Source organism: Salmo salar, chromosome 10 (assembly GCF_965601325.2).
Source record: "Salmo salar chromosome 10, fSalSal1, whole genome shotgun sequence".
NCBI classification, from domain to species: domain Eukaryota; kingdom Metazoa; phylum Chordata; class Actinopteri; order Salmoniformes; family Salmonidae; genus Salmo; species Salmo salar.
This window is the reverse complement of record NC_138300.1, coordinates 104,194,877-104,214,921: the sequence shown is the minus strand read 5'-3', so window position 1 is coordinate 104,214,921 and position 20,045 is coordinate 104,194,877. Positions and strand designations below refer to the sequence as shown.

The following is a 20,045-nucleotide window of genomic DNA, read 5'->3' as shown; positions in this document are numbered from 1 at the left end:
CCTGGAATTGAACCGCCTCTAGCACGGAGATGCAGTGCCTTAGACCACTGCACCACTCGGGAGCTAAAGAGTGTAATTCATGCACACACACATTCCTAAATGAGACTCACTAGGCTTCTGGTTACAGCAAGCATGACACTTCACTGAACTCAACCTGTACATGGGAGAGTGAGGTGGTCCAAGTTAGGAAACCACAACATAATCAGGATTTAACTGTGTTTGGTGGGTTTAGGAAAAAGGTTATTTGAATATTTGGAGTTGAATTTTGCTTTCAGGAGTAGTGAACAGCAGATCAACTGATAAGAGCCAAAATATCAGGAAGAACATAACATTCAAGTAAAGAAATGACCTTCATGAAGACTATCAGGGAACGTCATTGCAGGTGACATTTGGTTATAAAACCGGGATATGGTTTGTTCCGAGGGGAGTATGAACAGAAATGATCATATACATGCAGTTTGCCGACACACAGAACAAAACATACAAAAAAAGGCTCCGATCTTTGATGTTATCCAGCCATGTTGCAAAGCTGTTCCTCGGAACAATTGCTGGTAACATGGGTGTGGTTGCATGTGAGGATGTCTACTGTAGCTACTGTAGAATTATATACCAAAATAGCAGCAACGATAATGCCTTGCCATGTAACCTCTTTTCAAATGTCTAATGTTTAGAGTGGAAATTCAAACCTGTGTGTGAACTCCCAAGTTATATCTACATGAGCATGCTTCATTAAGTCTTGAAATAACGAGGTCACCACCAAGACCTAGCATAAGACTTGGGTTAATCATGAATTATATATATAAGAATATAAATTCCTACCCTTACATCTCTATCAACACGAGCATGCTTATGGAATATGTAAAGTCACCTTCAACTCATATTCCATATAGAGCGGTCACCCAAGAAAGAAAGAAATTGTACATTTTTTTAAACTAAGTCTGGGGAGAATCATGATTTATGAAATTGAATTGCAAAAGACAGTTCAGCTCACATAACATTTGTGAGTTAGGTGAAAGTAGAAATTCAACCGTTGGTTGAGGAGTTGGTTGAGAGGGTTTGGGAAGGAAGAGGACGGAGGGAATGAGGTCAAGGGTCATATCCAGTAGTGGTAATTCCCCCAGGGAGGCCATACTGCTGCCCTGCCTTGCCCTGAGGACATGATGGCTCCATTATACTGTACCTAGCATAGGCGCACTCGCACTCCGGCTGCGATCTTCACAATGTGTTACACAAAGCAGACACATGACACGAGAGGAACAAGACAGAGGTCAAAGGTTACCGAAGGGAAAAAACAACAGGGGAGATTCATAGTATAATGGTAGGAGGAGGAGACAGATAAGATACATACATAACACAGTAGGCAACATTTTCATAATTAGACCGGGAGAAGTTTCTGGGACTAGTCATTATGGTATGCATTTTAACTATGGGTGTGGTTTTGGGGAACATAAAAAAATTAAAATAAACATTAAATGCTGCATAGAAAAACCAAGCTCTTTGTTAAGAGCCGCTCAGACTTCAGAATAAACCAAAAGGCTGTGCAGCGCTGTAATGGTAACATTCCCCAGCACGTCACATACAACACCCTTTCCACCATTTCTCTCACTTGCCTGTCTACCCCTCTAAGTTCCTTACTGTCTGAATTAAGTGGCAGAAACTCCTAAAATATATATACACTATATATACACAAAAGTATGTGGACATCCCTTCAAATTAGCGGATTTGGCTATTTCAGCCACACCCATTGCTGACCGGTGTATCAAATCTAGCACACAGCCATGCAATCTCCATAGACGAACATTGGCAGTAGAATGGCCTTACTGAGGAGCTCAATGACTTTCAATGTGGCACCGTCATACGACATCATCTTTCCAACAAGTCAGTTCGTCAAATGTCTGCCCTGCTAGAGCTGCCCCGGTCAACTGGAAGTGCTGTTATTGTGAAGTGAAAATGTCTAGGAGAAATAACGGCTCAGACGCTAAGTGGTAGGCCACACAAGCTTACAGAATAGGATCACTGAAGCGCGAAAAAAACGTCTGTCCTTGGTTGCAACAATCACTACCGAGTTCCAAACTGCCTCTGGAAGCAATGTCAGCACAAGAACTGTTCGTCGGGAGCTTCATGAAATGGGTTTCCATGGCCGAGCAGCCACACACAAGCCTAAGATCACATGCGCAATGCCAAGCGTCGGCTGGAGTGGTGTAAAGCTTGCCGCCATTGGACTCCAGAGCAGTGGAAACGCGTTCTCTGGAGTGATGAATCACGCTTCACCATCTGGCAGTCCGACGGACGAATCTGGACTTTGAGGATGCCAGGAGAACGCTACCTGCCCTAATGCATAGTGCCAACTGTAAAGTTTGGTGGAGGAGGAATAATGGTCTGGGGCTGTTTTTAATGGTTTTGCTCCTTCATTCCAGTGAAGGGTAATCTTAATGCTATAGCATACAATGACATTCTAGACAATTCTGTGCTTCCAACTTTGTGGCAACAGTTTGGGGAAGGCCTTTTCCTGTTTCAGCATGACAATGCCCCTGTGCACAAAGAGGTCCATACAGAGCCCTGACCTCAACTCCATCAAACGCCGACTGAATTGGAATGCAGACTGAGCCAGGCCTAATCGCCCAACATCAGTGCCCAACCTCACTAATGCTCTTGTGGCTGAATGGAAGCAAGTCCCCACAGCAATGTTCCAACATCTAGTGGAAAGCCTTATCAGAAGAGTGGAGGCTGTTCTGGCAGCAAAGAGGGGACCAACTCCATATTAATGCCCATGATTTTGGAATGAGATGTTCGACGAGCAAGTGTCCACATACTTTTGTTAATGAAGAGTATTTTTTTTATAAAATAATAAATAAAAAAGACTACCATCTCACAAATCTAATCATACCTAACATGAATTGGTCAAAATGCACAAGATACCACATCATACAAGTCAAAAGAGCCCAAAAGAAGCAGAGTTAGCAGGCAGGAACCAGTGAGTATCAGTGTTACACAGTATCTGGGCCTTATTCATAAAGCATCTCAGAGTAGGAGTGCTAAACTAGGATCAGTTTGGCCTTTTAGATCATACGAACGGGGAGGACCTGATCCTAGATCAGCACTCGTAGTCTGATACACTTTGTGAATATGGGATCTGTTACCACAAAGCTTCCACCTGAGACCCAGAGCCCATCCACCCACACCAGGCCATCCATCCACCCTCTCTTACCCAGGTTAGGGGTGCTGGCTGTCCTCTTGCCTCCCTTGATCTTGAAGAAGCCACGGCCGAAGGAGGAGCGAGCCTTCTTGTTACCGAAGCGGTCATCCTCCGTGGTCACGGGGTGAGACGAAGAGGGAGACTTGGGCGGGCGCTCGCTGATCTTACTGATCTCCTCCACAGCCTTATTCTGAACAGTAGCAGAAAAGAGCTGACATCAAATTTACATTTTAGTCATTTAGCAGACGCTCTTATCCAGAGCCAATTACAATCAGTGCATTCAACTAAGGAAGGTAAAAACAAACACATGACAATCACTGCAAGTCAAATTATTCTTCAAAATTAGCCGCTATCTGCTAAATCAGTGCACACAACGCCAGAACCATGTCATATCACACACGCACGAACATAAAACAAACTATGGGAAATTGGATTTGAAAATACCAGACAGTGCAGAGTTGGCTTAAAGCGTAAAGAACTCATACATTTCAATTGAATGTGATAAAAGGCAACCCAATGCATGCAACGAAATCAAGGTGACACACACACGGATGGGAATAAAAAAAGTTTACTGTTCGAGAGTACTCTGATTTTATTTCAAGTATTCAAATGAATAAATATTTATTTAATTTTTTACACGCAATGGAATTTCACTTGCCTGTCTATATATATATTTTAAATCATTTATTTAACTAGGCAAGTCAGTTAAGAACAAATTCTTATTTACAATGACGGCCTAGGAACAGTGGGTTAACTGCCTTGTTCAGGGGCAGAACGACAGATGTTTACCTTGTCAGCTCGGGGATTTGATCCTGCAACCTTAGTCCAACACTCCAACCACTAGGCTACCTCCCGCCCCAACAGATCGGAACAATGCCTAATGTATCATAACCATTATAGATAACACATCCTAATTGCCCCATATACTGTATATTCAGTCAATAAAAAAGCAAGTGCCATTTAAGATTCATTTATTGAAACCGTAATATCAACTGGTTATATAACATTGTGCAACACAATCTTCCAAAAGGCAGTAACCTCAGTAGTGGAGATGAACAGAGATGGGTGGGGTGGGCTGAGGGAAGGGATGTGGAATTGGAGACAAGTGGGAGAGGAGTTGCTGGGCGGGGGATAGAATGATGGTCAAAGATAAAAGTATAAAAAATAAAGTAAAAATAAAACATAATAAAAAGTTTGAATGATACTGAAAGGCAGTGTTTTATAGCTAATGCCGGTTTGCCTGAGGCTGATGCCATTCAGGTGTTTGTACACACACACACACACACAAATAGTGCCAGACATGCACTCAAACATATACAGTTGGCCTTGCTGTTATGATTTTAGTTGTCCTTTGTTTATTTGCATTGTTTTCTGTTTTGTCTTTTTCTCTATTTAGTTCATTTTCTTGGTTATTGGTGCATTGGGGGTGGGGAATGGAATTATTTGTATTTTTTTCTTGGGGGGGGGGCAACGACTGTGGGAGGGGTCTTGGATGGTTGATGGGTAGCTCTTGGGGAACTGTGGGGGGGATCTTGGAGGAGTCGGGTCCCTGTTTTTGTCCTTGTGGGAGATCTGTCAACGTGCCATTGAGCAGGGCATTGACCCTGGATGCTTCTGTGTGTCGCTCTGAATGAGAATCTGTTGGATGACTGGCATGGTGCAGTTGTTGAGCGGCTTCACTGCAAGTATATTGTATGTTTTGGATATTCAATAAAATAAAATGAAATAAATTAAGTATTGGCGATAGCTTGTAGAAGCCTATGGCTGTACAATGGCATAGCCTTGTTTTGTTAATTTAGCAGACACGACGCTCTTATTTCCAGTCAAGACACCCATTTTATGTTTGGGGAGTATGCATATGCTTAATGATTCTGATGAAAATGATCAAACTAATGTTTTTGCATATTTTCAGTGTGGATCCTGTCTATGTTTAGGTGGATTATAACCTAGGCCAGGGGTATTTAACACGCATCCTACAAGGTCCAGAGCCTGCTGGTTTTCCGTTCTACCCGATAATTAATTGCAAGCACCTGGTGTCCCAGGTCTAAATCAGTCCCTGATTAGAGAGGAACAATAAAACAATGCAGTGAAACTGGCTTCGAGGTCCAGAATTGAGTTTGAGGGGCCTAAGCTAACAAATTCTATATAGCACTAGCAGTTCGCAAAGTAGCTTAAGCGGAAAATAGACGGGACAAAAGTATTTCATAACTGCAGCTCTTTTTGGAACACATATTTCCTATTTCAATCAACCAGTCCATTTTGAATGTGTGATAAAACTGTCATCATTTGGCAAGGAATGTAGCGTGTGTATCCCATCATTTAGATATAAGTTTTTATAGGCATTTACACAGAGTGTCCAAAACATTAGCAACACCTGCTCTTTCCATGACATAGACTGACCAGGTGAATCCAGGTGAAAGCTATGATCCCTTAGAGGTCACATGTTAAATCCACTTCAAATCAGTGTAGATGAAGGGGAGGAGACAGGTTAAAGAAGGATTTTTAAGCCTTGAGACATGGATTGTGTACGTGTGACATTGAGGGTGAATGTGCAAGACAAGATTGAAGTGCCTTTGAATGTTGGTGCCAGGTGCACCGGTTTGATTGTGTCAAGAACTGCAATGCTGCTGGGTTTTTCATGCTCAACATTTTCCCATGTGTATCAAGAAGGACATCCAGCCAACTTGACACAACTGTGGGAAGCATTGGAGTCAACATGGGCCAGCATCCCACGTAGCCCATAGAAGTTAAAGATCAAGCTTTGTCGTCCGTTCCAGTACACATGTCCATCCCTACACACACACACACTCATAAACATTAGCCTTACTGAGGATGCTAACCTTCAGGAGGCTTTCTAACAAGATGGAAGAGACAAAGAGGAAGAGAATATAAAGAATGATAGAGGAAGAGAATATAAAGAATGATAAAGAGAGGATGAGCAAAAAAGTGTGACTGAAATTTGGAAAGAAGACCACAGAGAAAAGACTGTTGGCTTTTCGTCCATCACCAATGTAATCTGGCACAGATGATATGATGGGATGGAGTGTTAGTGATGAAATTCACTGAGGACTTTAGAATTCATCAGAAATCTCTTTACCTTTTCGCTGTTGCTGACATACAAGTTGTCCTGACTCCCTGAATTGGGGCTATCCAGGGTCCTGAAATGACAAAGCTCATCACAGTGAACATTAACAACATCTGGCCAACATATGTACTGAACCGCTGACCTTTGGGAGGAAGGAATTCTGACAGAACCTTGAAGCATAAAGCGACAGGATATGACATGCAGCCTCACACCATAGACATACTCACTGTGGAGTATCACATGAAAGGGGGGCCTGCTGTGACTCTTCCTGGCCCCCTGCCTCGCTGCAGGGGATAAACAGACAAGTGTTGGGATGCTAACCCGATGCTAACATGGACAAGTTGCGAGCAGTCTGCTGCACCTATACTGTACACTGGCTGTGGTCAAACCTGGGTGTGGAGGCTATAAATATTTGTCCAAGGAAGCCTTATTAGTCATTCAAGCTGATATATACACATTTGTGAGACACATTGGACCTTGTGGTGTTGACATGTCATCAATTATGCCGCATTTATCATGCTAAGGGCGAGATGAAGCATAGTAGCTCGCCTAGATATTGACCTTTTCCAAGGCCGGTCTCATTTCAGGAAGTAGGTCTACACCATAGCAAAAACAAAAGTTTACTAAAGTAAGAATTGGAGATATTCAGGTAGATCTGTTCCTGTTTGGTTCCTAGCGAAAACACCCCAGCACTGGACAGACACCAATGTTGTTCTGGAAGAAATTTGGAAATTGTCCCAGAGGTTTAGACAAAGCCTGTTGTTTCAAGGATTCTAGAACATTATTATCTCTAGTTCAGCTCACCTCTCTGGTTCAGGTTGGTCCAGCTCTGGCCCCCTTTTTGGATCGCATGCTGACTGGACTGAAGGGCTGGGTGTGGGCGAAGACACTTCAGTAACTCCATAGTGCATCTCCAGCTTCACAATGAAGCAGAGGACCAAACGGGAAAGAACATTTAGTTTTATACAACCGCCAAAAATGCCAGAGTTTACCTTCCTCGTGTCTGTGTTGTCACAATTTAGTAGATTAAGGGTAACGAGCAGTAAAGATGGTGCTTGTCATTTTTCAAAACAGACAACCATCCAAAGTGTCACTGCAAAGTGATACTGAACGTTATCAACCTAATTTGACGAAGTGACAGTGACTCAACACCTCGTTCAAAAATGTGTAACTGGCAGTTTTATTGGTTGGAGGACATCTGAAGGCTTTGAGGTTTTCTGAGGATGAAACATTCATTCATAGAAATATAATCTGTTCTGTGATCAGAGGGCCTTGACCCGTTCTAGTCAATATATTTCTATGCATGAAGCTAAGTAGTTATGACATGTCATCTTGTACCGCGTCTGGGCTTTTCCCTGCAACTTCGTCTCCGGCTAGAGCGTGCCTCTCCGACTCCATGGCAACCAGGGCGGTTGTCGTTGACATCATGGAGAGGGAGCTGTCGCTGTTACTCTCGTCACTCTCGCCGTCTTGGGTTCTCTCTGGAATGGAATATGAAAGTTATTTTTATCAGGCAGATATTTATGTAGCCCAGAGAGAGAGTTCAGAGTTGGCCATTCTATTGGAGCCCACTGCCTGATATGAGGCTTTGACGTTCAAATTCTTAAAATATTTACCTCAAGAACATTTCTATCTGCTCTTACAAATCACTGCTAACATTAAACTGCATCTGACTGATCATTCACAAGGTCACTCAGCATCGTTTGTAGTTACTTCTTTGATCTTGAACAAACAAACTACAGTATCATAACAAGAGTGTTTCTCGCCTAGAAATAGAACATGGTAATAGCACATTGTTTGAGAGATAAAACATGGTTTCTCACACCTTTCTCCCCTTGCATTGAACTCCTGTCCTGGACCTTCTTGTAGTGCAGCAGCGACTGCCTCAACTCCTCAATCTTACGATCCTACAGGTGCAGAGGGGTCACAAAGATCAAACTTGAAAAAACGAACCATCTGAGAATCATGAGATGGAGGGACGTGGGGTCAACTGTAGTTTACTGTACCTTCTCCTCATTGGCTGCCATCAGTGATTCCACTGCTTTTTTCATTCTCTGCACTTCCACATCTGAAGGGTAAAGAAATGGATTTTAGCCAGAGAATATACAGCTGGGTCAACTCTGGGCAAAGCTATGTCTGGGGTTCTCTGACTAACTCATCCATAGTGATCTATGGTACAACAGTACATCTATTTAGAGAGTTGTCAATATATATTAGTATCCAACAGTACTATCTAAACAGTCAGGGAGTCCTCCTGGGGGACATTGTGACTCCCTAGCCATGTAGTCTAACTACTTCCTAGCCTCACAGTGAAAAGAGCACCACATCTAACAGTTGAGGGAACGTTGAGGTGAAGGATTTCGACTTGGTGGGTAAAACTATGTCAATGCGCTTTTCTATAGCTGTCACAATAAAGACATGAGGATGACAACGGTGATGGTCTGACGATGAGGGTTAGCAGACAGCACGCTGGGTGTTGATGGAGAGAGCAAGTGGTGAGAGGAGAGAAGGGTAAGGAAAGGGTGAGGAGGAGAGGTCTGTGGTAAAAGGAGGTGTTGGTTGAAGGAGAAAGCAGGAAGATGGGAGAACAGACTGAACAGTGAGCGAGCGGGCATCTATACCATTACAGATGAGAGGAAGGGACGTTTTGACATGTAGACGGTCTATCATCGTATATATTTATAAATCCCTAGGGCAGTCTTAAAGGCACAATCCATAAATTCGATTTACATTGTAATCAATATGTTGTGTAGAGAGCTTTTGGGACCGTTGCAATCACAATACCAAAGAAGAGCAGGTGAATACATTTCAACAACATATTTCTTGTTGTTGTGTATAGGTTGCATTTTACACGTTTACGTTTGAACTTCATCTAGTTGCCATGGAGGACAGAGAACTAACAGATTGCACCTTTAAGATATTTCCATTAAGTAAACTAACTTTACCATTCTTACAGTACATAAAGGCCAACCTTTCTGCAATACAAACGACTGATATCATCTTTTCATTCTCTTATTTGAGTTCTAAAATATCGGTGGCTGAACTGATAAAATGATTTCACAGAGTATATCCACTGTATTAAATAGCTTTCCAATGGGTTATGGACAAGCAGAGTTCAGATGGGTCATTCATGCCCATACATGCAAACAGGGGACAGATGTGCAAGAGCAAATAATAATAAATACAAGCATTGATAAAACTCATAACCTTACGTTTCTCTTTCAGCCTCAATTTAAGAGTTTCATCTGGGTGAGAGACTAAACAGGACAAACAATTACTGGCTTCAGTTTCTGAAGACTTCAGTTTCATCACGACTTCTATCAAGACTGTACTCTTTTAAATCATGTTGATTGGTTACAAGTTATGACAAACTGCAATTTCAGAGACATAATATATTATAAGCATAATAATAAGACAAATGCTCATATATGCTTATAACGCATTATACCGGTCTGCTTTCAGTAAAGTGTGACCAAAATGTTATCTTTGCTTAATGGAACTGGTACATGTGTCTTACAGGGTGGGTTTCCCCAGACACAGATTTAGCCGAGTCCAATGGAGAATCTCCATTGGGCATACTTTTTAGTCTAGAACTAGGCCTAATCTGTGTCCGGGAAACCGGCCCATTGAGTAAAGACAGAGACAGAGAAAAAGTCAACTGCGGCCCATGATCTCACCTCTGTCTCCACTGTCCATTCCAACCGGTGTGATGCCTCTGAACCCAGTCTCGTCGTGTAACCTCCTCAGCTCTCTGTCTCTTCCCTCCAGATGCCTCCTCAGCATTGCCAGCTCCTCCTGCTCAACACACAACAGTTAGTCAGCGACATCCTCACAAAAACACTGGTTGCATTCCAGGCCAACTACATTGCAGACGTACTGCAGCATTGCATCAACAAATGGTTGTGTGCCACGTCATCAACTGCGCAGTCGAGCAAGAGAATGGTCGTGTTCCCCTGCTTTGACGTTGCATTGCATCAACCAATGGTTGTGTGCCATGTCATCGACTGTGCCGTCAGTCACCAGATTGCTATAACATACGTGGTTAGCTGATGTAAATTCTGGCATGCATCAGCAACACCTGGGCAGAGGAACGCACCCAATAACTATGGTGTGGTTAACCGATATGTTAACCACTTATCCAGGTGTTGTGAGATCTGGCAGGCTTCTGCAATGTAGTCAGCCAGGAACATGGCCACTGACTTAACGCCCCCTCTCCCACCGCCATCCTTACCAAACACCCACCATCACAAACAAACCACAACACAAACATTCAGATGCTGACTTGACAGGCAGAGACAATAATACACACACACACCCAGAACAGGTGTGACTAAGGGAGGAGGTGGGGATGTGGGGGTCAGTGCGGGAGTCTGGGGTGGTTGATGTCTCATCAAGTGTGGGAGGAGCCATTTTACATGGTAGTGTCTTAATAGCCTGGTTGCAGGCCTGTTTGTGCTGTCTTGCCAAATCCATTGACCACAGGTGTTGGCAAAACAACAAACAGATCTGGGACCTGGCTAGTGTCAAAATGTCATGGGATAGAACATCAAGCAGGAATTATTTCAAAACAAAACAGAGAAAGTACATTTCATCCATAAGAAAGAGGGAGGGAGGAAAAAAATGAAAGAAACTGCAAAACAGACTTCCAAAAGAGGTCACAAAAGGCCAAAATGAAGACATACCTGTGGTTTACATTAAATGTGCTATATGCTTAAATTGGTGTCTTGTGGATGTCACCTAAAGGAAGTGGTGTATTTCAGGATATGTTTAAATTTGTATGTATAAGTGCTTAGCTTTTCCTACCGGCACCAAAAAAAGCACATCAATTTAACCATTTGGAAAATTCGATTGTTTTCTATGATAAGTCAGTTGAGTTTGTCTTTTTCTGCTAACACACCTTTAATCTTGGCTAGAAATATGTAAAAACAAAAAAAAACTGAACACACAAAAACAAGGCCAAAACCCCATATCAGATGGCAACAAGCAGAAACCCTGGGAGAAGCCAACCTTCAGGGCCTGCAGTTTGTTTTCCTTCCTCTGTTTCTCATACTGCATCTGGCCCACTTTGATTTTCAGGCTAGAAAGCTTGGCCATTAATGACTAGTAGCGGTGGAGGAAGAGGTAAGCCAAGGAAAGAGAGAGAAAAAGAGATGTTATGAAAGAAAAGACAGCAAAAGGGGGAGGAGGAGGAGAAGGGGACACTCAAGATTTGAAAAATAGTCAAAGAAAGAAGAGAGGATATATGTGTAAAGAAGAAATTTAGGCTATAGGGAAAAGTTTTCCTTCTGGAGGTAGATTTCTTTTCGCAGAATGAATCATTCATGCTTACATATTGCAGTATAGGTAAGCTTACTCCACAGGACCACATGATAACTCACCTTAGTGGATTTCAGTTTCTTCTCATACTGTAGTCTTTCACTCTCCATCTCAGTCACTCTGTACCTCAGTTCATTCATCTCCAGAACCATGTCCTGATAGGGGAGAGAAAGACCGCATTACCCACAGTGTACTGGGGAAGGAGGGAAGCTGCATACAACATGCTTGTTCAATCAGAGAATTTCTCAAAAGTAAAAGGAGTCCTACAACAGTCACCCCGATGGCTTGATAAACTAAATGGTAAGACTGCTTGTTCCTCATGCGCTACTTAAGATACGTCAAAACTTGGCCATGGTTTTCATTTGATCAAAATAAATATTTTGAACCCTGAAGAAGGCAGCTTAGCTGTCCGCTTATTAGACATATCACATCGGAGTGATTCGAGTGTGCAGCTTTGCTTTTTCTTATCAAAATAAGCCAATACAGAACGTTCTCCCACATACTCCAAGGCCAACTACTGATCCCCACGGAGACCATATCATAGGTCTATCGGACAATTTTCTTGGGCCACTATAACTATTTTGCCAATTGGATTGGTCCCCTCTACCACACGGAACCCCACTAATCTACCGACGGAAACGCACGAGGTGGCTAAAAACAGACCATCTTCTGCCAGCTTGCAACCCATGGCCTGGCTAGCTGTCTGAATCGCCGTGACCCCAACCAACCTCACTACTCACTGGACCCTTATGATCACTCGGCTAAGCATGCCTCTCCTTAATGTCAATATGCCTTGTCCATTGCTTTTCTGGTTAGTGTTTATTGGCTTATTTCACTGTAGAGCCTCTAGCCCTGCTCATTATACCTTATCCAACCTCTCAGTTCCACCACCCACACATGCGATGACATCTTCTGGTTTCAATGATGTTTCTAGAGACAATATCTCTCTCATCATCACTCAATGCTTAGGTTTACCTCCACTGTATTCACATCCTACCATACCTTTGTCTGTACATTATACCTTGAAGCTATTTTATCGCCCCCAGAAACCTGCTCCTTTTACTCTCTATTCAGGACGTCCTAGACAACCAATTCTCATAGCTTTTAGCTGTACCCTTATCCTACTCCTCCTCTGGCGATGTAGAGGTGAATCCAGGCCCTGCAGTGCCTAGCTCCACTCCTATTCCCCAGGCGCTCTCTTTTGATGACTTCTGTAACCGTAATAGCCTTGGTTTCATGCATGTTAACATTAGAAGCCTCCTCCCTAAGTTTGTTTTATTCACTGCTTTAGCGCACTCTGCCAACCCGGATGTCCTAGCCGTGTCTGAATCCTGACTTAGGAACCCCACCAAAAACTCTGAAATCTCCATCCCTAACTACAACATTTTCAGACAAGATATAACGGCCAAAGGGGGCGGTGTTGCAATCTACTGCAGACATAGCCTGCAGATTTCTGTCCTACTACCCAGGTCTGTACCCAAACAATTTGAACTTCACCTTTTAAAAATCCAGCTCTCTAAAAACAAGTCTCTCACCATTGCCGCCTGCTATAGACCACCCTCTGCCACCAGCTGTGCTCTGGACACCATATGTGAACTGATTGCCCCCCATCTATCTTCAGAGCTCATGCTGCTAGGTGACCAAAACTGGGACATACTTAACACCCCAGCCATCCTACAATCTAAGCTTGATGCCCTCAATCTCACACAAATTATCAATGAACCTACCAGGTACCACCCCAAAGCCGTAAACACGGGCACTCTCATAGATATCATCCTAACCAACTTGCCCTCTAAATACACCTCTGCTGTTTTCAACCAAGATCTCAGCGATCACTGCCTCATTGCCTGCATCCGTAATGGGTCAGCGGTCAAACGACCTCCATTCATCACTGTCAAACGTTCCCTGAAACACTTCAGTGAGCAGGCCTTTCTAATCGACCTGGCCCGGGTATCCTGGAAGGATAGTGACCTCATCCCGTCAGTAGAGGATGCCTGGTTATTTTTTTTAAATACCTTCCTCACCATCTTAAATAAGCATGCCCCATTCAAGAAATGTTGAACCAGGAACAGACATAGCCCTTGGTTCTCTCCAGACCTGACTGCCCTTAACCAACACAAAAACATCCTGTGGCGTTCTGCATTAGCATCGAACAGTCCCCGTGATATGCAACTTTTCAGGGAAGTTAGAAACCAATATACACAGGCAGTTAGAAAAGCCAAGGCTAGCTTTATCAAGCAGAAATTTGCTTCCTGCAACACAAACTCAAAAAAGTTCTGGGACACTAAAGTCCATGGAAAATAAGAGCACCTCCTTCCAGTTCCAACCTCTCGTGTCGTCTGAGATTCCCAAAGATTGGAAAGCAGCTGCGGTCATCCCCCTCTTCAAAGGGGGGGGGACATTCTTGACCCAAACTGCTACAGACCTATATCTATCCTACCCTGCCTTTCTAAGGTCTTCGAAAGCCAAGTCAACAAACAGATTACTGACCATTTCGAATCCCACCGTACCTTCTCCGCTATGCAATCTGGTTTCAGAGCTGGTCATGGGTGCACCTCAGCCACGCTCAAGGTCCTAAACAATATCTTAACCGCCATCGATAAGAAACAATACTGTGCAGCCGTAGTCATTGACCTGGCCAAGGCTTTCGACTCTGTCAATCACCACATCCTCATCGGCAGACTCAATAGCCTTGGTTTCTCAAATGATTGCCTCGCCTAGTTCACCAGCTACTTCTCTGATAGAGTTCAGTGTGTCAAATCGGAGGGCCTGTTGTCCGGAACTCTGGCAGTCTCTGGGGGCGCCGTGCCACAGGGTTCAATTCTTGGGCCGACTCTCTTTTCTGTATACATCAATGATGTCGCTCTTGCTGCTGGTGAGCCTCTGATCCACCTCTACGCAGACGACACCATTCTGTATACTTCTGGCCCTTCTTTGGACACTGTGTTAACAACCCTCCAGACGAGCTTCAATGCCTAACAACTCTCCTTCCGTGGCCTCCAACTGCTCTTAAATACAAGTAAAACTAAATGCATGCTCTTCAACCGATCGCTGCCTGCACCTGCCCGCCCATCGAGCATCACTACTCTGGACGGCTCTGACTTAGAATATGTGGACAAATACAAATACCTAGGTGTCTGGTTAGACTGTAAACTCTCCTTCCAGACTCACTCAAACATCTCCAATCCAAAGTTAAATCTAGAATTGGCTTCCTATTTCGCAACAAAGCATCCTTCACTCATGCTGCCAAACATACCCTCGTAAAACTGACCATCCTACCGATCCTCGACTTCAGCGATGTCATTTACAAAATTGCCTCCAATACCCTACTCAATAAATTGGATGCACTCTATCACAGTGCCATCCGTTTTGTCACCAAAGCCCCATACACTACCCACCACTGCGACCTGTACGCTCTCGTCGGCTGGCCCTCACTTCATACTCGTCGCCAAACCCACTGGCTCCAGGTCATCTACAAGACCCTGCTAAGTAAAGTCCCCCTTTATCTCAGCTCACTGGTCACCATAGCAGCACCCACCTGTAGCACACGCTTCAGCAAGTATATCTCTCTGGTCACCCCCAAAGCCAATTCCTCCTTTGGCGCTCTCTCCTTCCAGTTCTCTGCTGCCAATGACTGGAACGAACTACAAAAATCTCTGAAACTGGAAACACTTATCGCCCTCACTAGCTATAAGCACCAGCTGTCAGAGCAGCTCACAGATTACTGCACCTGTACATAGCCCATCTATAATTTAGCCCAAAACAACTACTTCTTCCCCTACTGTATTTATTTTGCTCCTTTGCACCCCATTATTTATATTTCTACTTTGCACTTTCTTACACTGCAAATCTACCATTCCAGTGTTTAACTTGCTATATTGTATTTACTTCGCCACCATGGCCTTTTTTTGCCTTTACCTCCCTTCTCACCTCATTTGCTCACATTGTATATAGACTTATTTTCTACTGTATTATTGACTGTATGTTTGTTTTACTCCATGTGTAACTCTGTGTTGTATGTGTCAAACTGCTTTGCTTTATCTTGGCTAGGTCGCAACTGTAAATGAGAACTTGTTCTCAACTTGCCTACCTGGTTAAATAAAGGTGAAATAAGAATAAATGTGATGAGCGACTACCTTACAGGGACAGTAGAAATCCCAGAGCTGTTCTGCTTTGCTCCGAACTGCCGTGTAAACAAGATATGAACAACCTTTTTGGTCTTTGTTGGCCACCACACATCCAGAGGTAAGTCAAATCTACACATTTCCCCATTATCAAAACCCAAATGCCAGACATTTGTGTAAGAGCAACTCATGCATATTTTCAAACAAGGCACAATTCCAGTGCCCCTGGCCATGGTAACTGGCATTCTCTTGGCATTGAACAGTCTCTTTACTTGCCCCAACACACTGTGGCTTTGAACACATGATGACATAAGCCTCCCCTCCCCACACAGTTTTCAGGCAGCAAGAAAGGGTGTGTGTGTGTGTGTGTGTGTGTGTGTGTGTGTGTGTGTGTGTGTGTGTGTGTGTGTGTGTGTGAGTGAGAGAGAAAGAGAGAAAGACTGCAAGAAGAATCAATCCTAAAGCAGAGGCCTCCCATTCCATACCTCATTGTCGCTGAAGTCAAAGTGCAGTCTGTCCGTCTCAGATGAGTTCAGCTTCAGGTTGGACACCTCAGCCATCAGGTCCTGTTTCTGAGTCTCCAGAGCCGTTCTGCACAGGAGCTCCTGTGAAACCACAAAACACAGACTAAATATAGTCAACACACACGCACAGAGCTTGCCTTGCTTGCCTGGTTTTGCTGTTCAGCAGTGGTGACAATAACATAACTTCAACAGAGCCCCATGTTCAGGGGCCGTTCTCCTCCAAACTGACCTGTTGCAGCATCTCCTCAGTGGCGTTCAGTTTCTCCCGGTGCTCATCCAAACACATGTCCAAGTCCCTTATCTTCTCCCCCTGCGCCTCCACCTGGTCTGTCAACACACTCACCTGCACAGGAACACATGGGTAAGACTAAGTTGCTCTTATACCTGTGTAGTAAGAGAGTAATTACAATATTAACATTAACATAACTATGGTGCATAGTAATGAAGTTGAGTTACTACACCAAGTTCATTAAAGCCTGGTCCCAGATATGTGTATGTGCTGTATAGTCAATTCCTCAAATCAAACTTTATTGGTCACATACACATGGTTAGCAGATGTTAATGAGAGTGTAGTGAAATGCTTGTGCTTCTAGTTCTGACCGTGCAGTAATATCTAACATGTAATCTAACAATTTCACAACAACCTTATACACACACAAGTGTAAAGGAATGAATAAGAATATGTACATATAAATATATGGATGAGCTACGGCCGAACGGCACAGGCAAGATGTAATAGATGGTATGGAGTACAGTATATACATATGAGATGAGTATTGTAGGGTATGTAAACATGATATAAAGTGGCGTTGTTTAAAGTGACTAGTGATACATTTATTACATCCAATTTCTAATTATTAAAGTGGCTAGAGATGAGTCAGTATGTAGGCAGCAGCCACTCAATGTTAGTGATGGCTGTTTAACAGTCTGATGGCCTTGAGATAGAAGCTGTTTTTCAGTCTCTCGGTCCCAGCTTTGATGCACCTGTACTGACCTCGCCTTCTGGATGATAAAGGGGTGAACAGGCAGCGGCTCGGGTGGTTGTTGTCCTTGATGACCTTTTTGGCCTTCCTGTGACATCGGGTGGTGTAGGTGTCCTGGAGGGCAGGAAGTTTGCCCGCGGTGATGCGTTGTACAGACCTCACTACCCTCCGGAGAGCCTTACAGTCGTGGTCGGAGCAGCTGCCGTACCAAGCGGTGATTACAGCCCGACAGGATGCTCTCGATTGTGCATCTGTGAAAGTTTGTGAGTGTTTTTGGTGACAAGCCAAATTTCTTCAGCCTCCTGAGGTTGAAGAGGCGCTGTTGCGCCTTCTTCACCACGCTGTCTGTGTGGGTGGACCATTTCAGTTTGTCCGTGCTGTGTACTCAGAGGGACTTAAAACTTTCCACCTTCTCCACTACTGTCCCGTCGATGTGGATGGGGGGTGCTCCCTCTGCTGTTTCCTGAAGTCCACGATCATTTCCTTTGTTTTGTTGATGTTGAGTGAGAGGTTATTTTCCTGACACCACACTCCCAGGGCCCTCACCTCCTCCCTGTAGGCCGTCTCGTCGTTGTTGGTAATCAAGCCTACCACTGTAGTTTCGTCTGCAAACTTGATGATTGAGTTGGAGGCGTGCATGGCCATGCAGTCATTGGTGAACAGGGAGTACAGGAGAGGGCTGAGAATGCACCCTTGTGGGGCCCCAGTGTTGAGGATCAGCGGGGTGGAGATGTTGTTTCCTACCCTCACCACCTGGGGGCGTCCCGTCAGAAAGTCCAGGACCCAGTTGCACAGGGCGGGGTCGAGACCCAGGGTCTCAAGCTTAATGACGAGTTTTGAGGGTACTATGGCGTTAAATGCTGAGCTGTAATCGATGAACAGCATTCTTACATAGGTATTCCTCTTGTCCAGATGGGTTAGGGCAGTGTGCAGTGTGATGGCGTTTGCATCGTCTGTGGACCTATTGGGGCGGTAAGCAAATTGGAGTGGGTCTAGGGTGTCAGGTAGGGTGGAGGTGATATGATCCTTGACTAGTCTCTCAAAGCACTTCATGATGACAGAAGGTTGTGCTACGGGCCGATAGTCATTTAGCTCAGTTACCTTTGATTTCTTGGGAACAGGAACAATGGTGGCCCTCTTGAAGCATGTGGGAACAGCAGACTGTGATAGGGATTGATTGAATATGTCCATAAACACACCAGCCAGCTGGTCTGCGCATGCTCTGAGGACGCGGCTAGGGATGCCATCTGGGCCGGCAGCCTTGCGAGGGTTAACACGTTTAAATGTTTTACTCACGTTGGTTGCGGTGAAGGAGAGCCCGCAGGTTTTGGTAGCAGGTTAGGAGGTTATGGTCATTGTCATGCCAAACATAATTGTAAATTGGCTATTTTAAGTAAAATCAGTTCTGGGACAAAGCTAAGTTCATTACAATAAAAAGGTAACTTACTGACAATCAGTTTTGTTGTAACGCCCTTAAATGAGCCATTAATGCTGCCTGGGAAAGATGGCTACTAACTATGACATGTTGTTGTGTACAGTACCTGAAGCACCAGGGATTCCTTGTCACCCTCCAGCCGAGACAGTCTCTCCTGGTAGAGGTCCCCACCCATGGAGATGTGGTGACCATTGGACTGCAGGCAGGCACAGAGAAGACAACATTAAGAGTCAGTGAAAGAGTAGCTCTTGGGATTTGTCTGTGAGTGTTAACATACAGCCTCCAATAGTATTTTGTGATAGACTGTTAAAACATAAATGTTCATCAAGTTATGAGTAGCTGGACAGCGTGGACACGAGGTGGTTTTGGGTTCTGAGATGAAGCCTCTATTATACTGGTAAAGCTTTATGACATGCTCAGTGCTTAATGTGTCAAGATCCAGTCAGATCACGCTAAAGAGCGGTGCTGTGGCACCATTGGTCACTGCGGTACTCTGGAGTTTGTCATAGGGTGAACACGGCATATTTGAAGTGCCTTAAACACAGACAATTATCAGACAACAAATCGCACAAGAGTCTTTCGAGTGACAGCTTTGTGTGATTGATGTTGCATTTGCCCTTTCCTTTGCCTGCAACACCTTAAATGGTTGAAGAGACTAACGTACACACAGAGTGGGTTTCAGCTGAGAGTTACTGGTGTACACACAGGCTCTGGCATTTCCCTGGCCCAGATCCTAGATCCCAGTGGTCTCTGCAGCAAGCAGTTGGTTCCCACCACATCAGTGGGTTGTTTCTCACAGCGGTCTGTCACAAACCCTGGCTTTTATCTCCCATTTCCAGGAGAATACTGACTACAGCATACTCTAAGAGTTCAGGGAGATGTTTGCTTTGTAAATTCCGAGGACCTGTTCCCGGAGATTGGAGCCTCATATTAGAGGTGTTCTTGTAACATTCAAAGCAAGGACAGGCTGAAGAACTGCGAACAAGACGATCAGGTAAATGGCCAGATGGGCTTCACATAGTTAGTTTGAACTCAGTGTTCCAGAAACATTTCTGCTGTAAAACAGCTGCAACACAGAATGGAACGAAGAGATTATAGGCTTAATCATTCATATACTATTAGTCAGCACAAAGAATCAACGTTTTTACCAGTTGCCTTTGATAAGGGTGTGCTGGCTTGTTGCTCTAGAGCAAGATCCTCTGGCTGCCCAATGGAGCTTCAACCCCAACCAACATTTAGAGAGTTTATATATTACTACTCTGCTGCTAAAACTGACCAGGAAATGTCTGTGATAATGTATCCCCTCATAACATACTTCTCCTTTAAATAGCAGTAGAGCTCAACGTACCATCCCAGATTCCCCACCAGACGAGTCTCAGGCA

General features: G+C 44.1%; 1 protein-coding gene across 7 annotated transcripts in view; it reads right to left on the bottom strand.

The window, feature by feature from the left end:
• Nucleotides 1–20,045, bottom strand: part of ppfibp1b (PPFIA binding protein 1b) — a 51,908-nt gene that overhangs the window by 9,077 nt on the left and 22,786 nt on the right. The window contains exons 4-18 of one of the 7 annotated variants that reach the window (XM_014125367.3): nucleotides 18,770–18,859; nucleotides 16,475–16,588; nucleotides 16,207–16,326; nucleotides 11,660–11,752; nucleotides 11,289–11,381; nucleotides 9,959–10,076; nucleotides 9,494–9,538; nucleotides 8,288–8,349; nucleotides 8,107–8,188; nucleotides 7,620–7,762; nucleotides 7,086–7,198; nucleotides 6,509–6,565; nucleotides 6,294–6,354; nucleotides 3,209–3,386; nucleotides 1,181–1,213 (exon numbers count right to left, since the gene is read on the bottom strand). In XM_014125367.3, the coding sequence (XP_013980842.2) occupies nucleotides 1,181–1,213; nucleotides 3,209–3,386; nucleotides 6,294–6,354; nucleotides 6,509–6,565; nucleotides 7,086–7,198; nucleotides 7,620–7,762; nucleotides 8,107–8,188; nucleotides 8,288–8,349; nucleotides 9,494–9,538; nucleotides 9,959–10,076; nucleotides 11,289–11,381; nucleotides 11,660–11,752; nucleotides 16,207–16,326; nucleotides 16,475–16,588; nucleotides 18,770–18,859 (1,402 nt within the window). The remainder of the gene's footprint in view (nucleotides 1–1,180; nucleotides 1,214–3,208; nucleotides 3,387–6,293; nucleotides 6,355–6,508; nucleotides 6,566–7,085; nucleotides 7,199–7,619; nucleotides 7,763–8,106; nucleotides 8,189–8,287; nucleotides 8,350–9,493; nucleotides 9,539–9,958; nucleotides 10,077–11,288; nucleotides 11,382–11,659; nucleotides 11,753–16,206; nucleotides 16,327–16,474; nucleotides 16,589–18,769; nucleotides 18,860–20,045) is intronic. The other 6 variants (XM_014125368.3, XM_014125370.3, XM_014125369.3 and 3 more) reach the window with 6 other exon arrangements.